The sequence below is a fragment of the Hibiscus syriacus genome, unplaced genomic scaffold (genome assembly GCF_006381635.1).
Source record: "Hibiscus syriacus cultivar Baekdansim isolate YM2019G1 unplaced genomic scaffold, ASM638163v2 tig00117034_pilon, whole genome shotgun sequence".
NCBI classification, from domain to species: Eukaryota; Viridiplantae; Streptophyta; class Magnoliopsida; order Malvales; family Malvaceae; genus Hibiscus; species Hibiscus syriacus.
Window position 1 is genome coordinate 8,031,307 of NW_024063533.1, and position 2,932 is coordinate 8,034,238.

At 33.6% G+C, this 2,932-nt stretch overlaps 1 protein-coding gene across 1 annotated transcript; it reads left to right on the forward strand.

Moving 5' to 3' along the window:
- Positions 1-1,566: 1,566 nt before the first annotated feature.
- LOC120196717 (zinc finger protein 7-like) lies at positions 1,567-2,271 on the forward strand. Its single transcript, XM_039198458.1, has one exon. It carries the CDS (start codon positions 1,679-1,681, stop codon positions 2,213-2,215), a length of 537 nt encoding a protein of 178 aa, XP_039054389.1. The 5' UTR covers positions 1,567-1,678; the 3' UTR covers positions 2,216-2,271.
- The last annotated feature ends 661 nt before the right edge of the window (positions 2,272-2,932 follow it).

The following is a 2,932-nucleotide window of genomic DNA, read 5'->3' on the forward strand; positions in this document are numbered from 1 at the left end:
AATTGGTATATATTCAGGTATGTCTAGTTGGAAAGCATTTAGCTTCTTTTTTTTGTTGGCCCTTTTGCCTTTCCTATATGTTTATTATTCCATTGGATGATTTTGGAAGCATATCTCTTCTACAATGCCCTTTGGAATCAGCATCATATCAATGGCATCCCTTAATTATTGCTTTGCTTCTATCCTTATCTTCAAATGCTCTTTTTTTATATTTTTTTTATTAATCTAGAGTGATTGATAGGAGGTATATGTTTTAAATATTCTTAACAATTTGATAATGAAAGTTCAAACACTCTTGTAGTATCTGGTGTCGAATCTAGAACTTCTAAGAATAACAACCATTCCTCTAACCATTGAGATAACTTAGTTTGTGCATATTCAAATGCTTTTAAAAACCTGATAAACAATATAAGATTGGGACTTCACATTTACATGCATTGACAAATCCTCATTCATATCATATGTTTTGATTCCTTTGTTCCATGCTTATGAAACTATATATATATATATATCAATAAGTTTCAATATTCATCAGCTTCAGAATCTCCATCAGAATAATTCCATTCCCACCCAAAAATGGCCTTAGGATAATTAGGAAATAACCAGTTTACCCTTTTTTAGGGAATATGAAAAAGTTTAGATATGACTATGTTCAGCAGCAAGGAAAGTTTAAGTTGGAGTGTAGGTCAGATATGAGATAAGACTCTTGAAACTGGGGCATGTGCTTGATTTATTTGTATCTCTGTTTGAAAAATGACTTATCTGTTTAACATATATACTCTTTTTTTATATATAGAATTATTTGTTGTTTATTTAAACTAATTTGGACTGTTTATATGAAAACACTAATTGATGAGACAAGTCCAATGCTCAAAACATTTTCTGACTCAGCATTCCACCACAATTATTTTATCTCCAAAGCAAAGAAGCTTCACCCTCACAAATGCTTCCATTTCATTATATGTTCTAATTTGATGTTTCTTTAGAATCAGAATCAGATATTGGGTGAAAAATTTATGTTAAAAAGGTGAAAATAGATTTTTAATAAAAAAATAAAATAAAAAATATATAGAAATTTAAAATTTTCAGGAAGACAATCATTCTCACCTGCTCCCTTCGGTCAACTCCTGACTGGAACAACAAGATTCTAAGAAGAAGCACAAGGGGTTCCAAATGCATTTCTCCTACTGTCCACTACATCAAGCAACCCACATTGATCCTATTGTTTATTAAAAGAGACACTTAAGTTGATTTGATTCTTTAATTTTTTAAAGTAATTGTATCAAAAACCTATTCAAGCTGTCGGTATGAGATTAAAAACATTTCAATTTATGTTGAAAAACATTCAAACATATCCAATAAAGTAATTTTCAAACAGGGGTTGGACTGGTGCTGTCTTTGTGTTACACAATCAGACTACGTTTCGGACAATGACTCGTGGAGACAGATACATGGATTACTATTTCATCCAACATGGAGAATCATGTACTTGTTGATCCAATAGGTGTTAAAATGTAAAAGGTGAAAAAGATTAGCATGGAATCCTAAGCTTGAAATGGCCAACATAGTTGACCACTTTCCATTAAAGTTCCTCCTATTTAACTACACTGCTCTTCTATTATCACAATTTCTTCCTACACAGAAACATATCTCTGAGTTGAGAACCTTAGTTTATGCCATGGCTTCCCACGGCGATGAGACGTCAACCGATGATCAAGATACCAAATCGAGAACAAGCGGTGGCAATGATAACTTGGGGGACTTGTTGAGTTTAGGGCTCAATAGAAACGAGGCTGCAAATCAATCAAAGGCAGCCAGCAATAACAAGGTTTTCTCCTGCAACTTTTGCATGAGAAAGTTTTACAGCTCTCAGGCCTTAGGCGGTCACCAAAATGCACACAAGAGGGAAAGAGGGGCAGCTAAAAGGTTGCAGTCTCATAAAATGATGATGGCGACAATGGGGTTTCCTCTCAATCCTATTGTGGTTCGATCACTAGGGGTTCAACCCCATTCTCTTGTTCACAAACCGATGAGAGAAGGGTCTGCAATGGTGGCAAGATTTAGAAGTGACTCAAGTTCTGGGTTTGGGATGGCTTTGACACCATATTTGGTTGAAGAATCAATGGATTTGATGTGGCCTGGAAGCTTCCGCCTTGATAAATTGCCAAAGCAAGAGCCAGCTTTACAAAAGCTTGACTTAAACCTCCGATTGTAGTCATACAAGTGTTGTCTTTGTATAATATATATGTTTCATACTCTCATCTTTTGTGTAATAATATGTACATATTATCTTTCTGCAAAATGGCCCCGGACTCTGCTTCTACAATTCTCCATTAATATATCAACTAGGGAAGCTGTGCGGCGCTTAAAAAATGGTATGACTGGTTAAACAGGTGACGGGTTAAAATTTGCACCGATTATGTTATATCATTTAACCGGAAATATTATCAAGTACAATAACATATTAGATAGCACTTATATAATGTAATAGGTAGCACTTATATAATAAAATAGGTATTTAACCGGAAATATTATCAAATACAATAACATATTAGGTAGCGCTTATATAATGTAATAGGTAGCGCTTATATAATAAAATAGACATTTAACCGGAAATATTATCAAATACAATAACATATTAGGTAGCGCGTATATAATAAAATAGACATTTAACCGGAAATATTATCAAGTACAATAACATATTAGGTAACGCTTATATAATGTAATAGGTAGCGCTTATATAATTATCGGTTTCAATGTTTTTGGGATCGATACAATTTTAAATGTATCGACACTTTATGCGCACACCTCGTTGGGCATTCATTCTGGAAAAAAGTATTGACACAAACTTAAAGCGTGTCGATACATTATGTAGACCTATTTTCTAATAAAACCAGTATATTTCTACCTGGTACATTGTAAATTTACCTAT

What these genes read in the sequence shown, in the direction of transcription:
- LOC120196717 (XM_039198458.1), top strand. Translation starts at nt 1,679, where the DNA reads ATGGCTTCCCACGGCGATGAGACGTCAACCGATGATCAAGATACCAAA.